Raw genomic sequence first — 3,446 nt, forward strand, 5'->3', positions numbered from 1 at the left:
TATTTTTTTTAATATTCAAAGTTTGAAAAAAAAATTCATCTTTACATTTGGAGGCGATTTTTAAATTCGAAGAAGGCGCTCAAAAAACGCGAAAGGGCGCGCAGCGTGACTACGGCCCTGGAATGCGCGTATGAATGCACCCCATTTGCTGAATTGTATGAGTTTTAGTTGAATGATGCAATCATTTAATATATTGCATCAGACTAGTTTTAATAAAATTTAAATTATAAAACAAATCAAATTTGCGAAATAAAATATTTCATTGTTATCAAAGAAAATTTAAATTTCGTTAAATTCATATTTTCAATGGATTTTTTCAATCGATATTCTCAATCGAAATTCATTAAATTCAGCAAATGGAGTGTGTTTATATGTACATTCACATTTTCCAAGAATGATTATTGTATTGCCATGTGTGCGATGACATGATTCTATGAAAACATTGCATAAAGTCTCATTTTTTTTCATGTTTAACGTTCAAATGATGCAACTTTCGCCATTTAAACGTCGTACAAAAACGAATTCGCTTGAATTCGATTAAATCATTGTATCATCAGAGAACTAAATTGGTTTTGTTGCCTTTGACACTTCACATAGAAGTGAAGTTTGTTGAATTTAAAAGGATTTACGATTTGAATTCATTCATTCAGTTTTCAACTGTTAGCAATCTAACCTTGAATTTTCAATAAAATAAATAATTTAAAGAAAACAAAATTCTTGATCAAAGTGATTAGATCCGTTTATTAACATATACTCAATAAATTTTCTAAAACATACGAGGTTATTTGAAATTAAAATATCGATGGACAAAAAAATAATCATAAATATAAAAATGCCTTACAAAAGTAGTGATATCAGATGAAAAACCTCTAGACGAGGTTAAAATGGAGTGACGCTCCTGTGCGTGGATTTAGCACTCAAAATGACTGATATCATTTTGAGTGACGTTAGGACGCTGTATTATCACTACATACGAGGTTCAAAAGTATTTTTCGCATTCACTTTTGTGAAAATTGACTCACAATAAGGAAAAATGTCTTGCGTCACGACTTTTGATTTTAGATCAAGTTTTCAAGCGTTTTGCCGTCTAAAAGTCGTGACGCAAGATATTTTATAAAATGATATCAGTCATTTTGAGTGTTAAATCCACGCACAGGAGCGTCACTCCATTTTAACCTCGTCTAGAGGTTTTTCATCTGATCCTATATAGGATAGTAAATAATATTATTTACTCCAATAATAGTATTCGAACTGTTTTCAACACAGTTTTATGACATTCAATTTAAAAATATAATTAACATTTCTGCACATTCTGTATCGAACGTCAGATGTCTCTGACGCTCGAGTTTAAAATGTCAAAATTCATTACTTGTGTTTAAGAGTGAGTCAGTCGTAAGAAAGACTCACGTACCGGGCATACCCGCTGCCCCCTGATGAATATACATTACATATAATACAAATTTAGCGGGTGATCTACTGTATAAACAGAGTACACAAAGTACGTAGCGCTACGTGTGTATGGTAAACAAAGAGCGCGAGTTAACAAAGTTATAACACCAAATCTAATGCAAAGCTAAATTGAATTATGTTATTAATACAATGTCGAATCTAAATTGAAATTTATAATTAAAGCAATATCAATTTTAGCAAGTTCAATTTCAACAAGTTCCATTTCAATTTACTTTGCAAGTTCAATATGTTACACATATTTCACAATTCGATTGGGTTGATGGAATTATATTTTCAATTATAATTTAAAGTTCAATATCAAAATGTTATTAGACTATATATTTTATTTTTATTTTTATTGATTTATAATGGTGTTGAAAACAGGAAAAATCCCAATAACATTCTTCACCTATGAGTTCTGATCACATTTTTGTTGACTTTCAATTTTACATTTTCTAATTTCGTTAAGAATTTGCTCGTGCACAAGACACAGCTCAACGCGCTCAAATAATTACGCAGCAACTAAAATCAATTTGTGATTGGCTTGGTTTTTTCGTTCGTCATAAAAAATGGCACGCTCACAGAAAAAGTCGAAAGGAAAGTCGCCAGTCAAGAAGGTTGTTTCCAGCAGCAAATCGGCGAAGAAGGACATAACGAAGAAAAAGTCCAAGATCAACGATTCGAACTTCAAGTACTATATTCACAAGGTCTTGAAGAGTGTTCATCGCGACATCAGCATCGGCAAAAAGGGTATGGCCATCATGAATGACTTCATGATCGATGTGTTCCAACGAATTGCTACTGAGGCATCCAATTTGGTCAAAATCGACCAAAAACACCGAGGCAAAGCGGTAGTAATGATCACCAGCCGTCACATCCAGACAGCCACCAGATTCGAATTGCCAGGTGAATTGGCGGTACATGCCGTGAACGAAGGTACCCGAGCCGTACGAAAGTACCTCGACAGCAAGAGCAATGAATAAACGCCTTACTTTGTTCACACGATTCAATTTCATCATCAATATGCGAGTGAAATTAATCGAAAAAGTAACATCGTTTTCACAACATCACTTTTCGTACTCGTTATAACGTCACAATGTTTTCGTTACATTCAAAAAAGAGCATATTTGTTTTTGCGTAGATCGTAATTTGTTTTCCGTTAAAGAAAATTCTAAATATTCCATTCGTTGATTAAATATTATTCGTTGTTACCAAACAATCAAATATTCAAGAAGAAAAATAGATTCAGAACAGTTGTTTTGTGAATTATCAAATGATTTAATGATTTAATAATTACTTTTTGGCAATATATTACTAATAGTAAAAAGCAAAAGAAAAAATAGTATAATTATTTAATTTAAATTTTATAAGTTGTAAAAAAAAATAAGAATTGATTATAATTTTAAATTCGATTGCAAGTAAATTATCTCAACTGATGCAGTTAAAACATTGCCTTATTATATTGCTATTTGCATCAATTATTTTAATATTTTAACTTTGACTGAAGTGGCTCATTATTTTATTTTAGTATATATACAATGTAATTTCTGAATAGGGCAGACTTGTTACACATAGAGAAATAATAAAGCACATAGTGCACATTTTAAAAAATAAAATCATTGTGTATTACAAAGTTTCATTAACTGGGGGCTCAACAGGGAAATCACTAAACGATAAATTTATTTAAAAGTACATAAATATACTGTTAAATTTTGAGTACAGGTGGGCGTTTTGCGATTACTTAATCACTTGCACAATCATTTTTCGGATGATTAAGATGGCACTTAATCACTTAATCGCTATTAATCATGATTAAGTGATTGTGCAATTGATTAATTAATCATCGATGATGATTAAGTTGTTGTCTTAATCACGATGTCGCCGTGATTAACTGTGACAACTTAATCATGATTAAGTAAATAGTTAATCATGATTAAGTAAATTCTTAAACATGATTAAGATGTGATTAACGAAATGATTGTGTAGAATTAATTAAT

General features: G+C 31.0%; 1 protein-coding gene across 1 annotated transcript; it reads left to right on the forward strand.

Moving 5' to 3' along the window:
- The first annotated feature begins 2,018 nt into the window (after nt 1-2,018).
- On the forward strand, nt 2,019-2,432 carry LOC129571488 (histone H2B-like). Its single transcript, XM_055451291.1, has one exon. It carries the CDS (start codon nt 2,019-2,021, stop codon nt 2,430-2,432), a length of 414 nt encoding a protein of 137 aa, XP_055307266.1.
- Nucleotides 2,433-3,446: the final 1,014 nt, after the last annotated feature.

Source organism: Sitodiplosis mosellana, unplaced genomic scaffold, assembly GCF_009176505.1.
Source record: "Sitodiplosis mosellana isolate CC-2019 unplaced genomic scaffold, AAFC_SMos_1.0 Smas_scaffold_2633, whole genome shotgun sequence".
Taxonomy (NCBI): domain Eukaryota; kingdom Metazoa; phylum Arthropoda; class Insecta; order Diptera; family Cecidomyiidae; genus Sitodiplosis; species Sitodiplosis mosellana.

Excerpts from the sequence above, each read along its gene's own strand:
- LOC129571488 (XM_055451291.1), top strand. The coding sequence starts at position 2,019 with ATGGCACGCTCACAGAAAAAGTCGAAAGGAAAGTCGCCAGTCAAGAAG.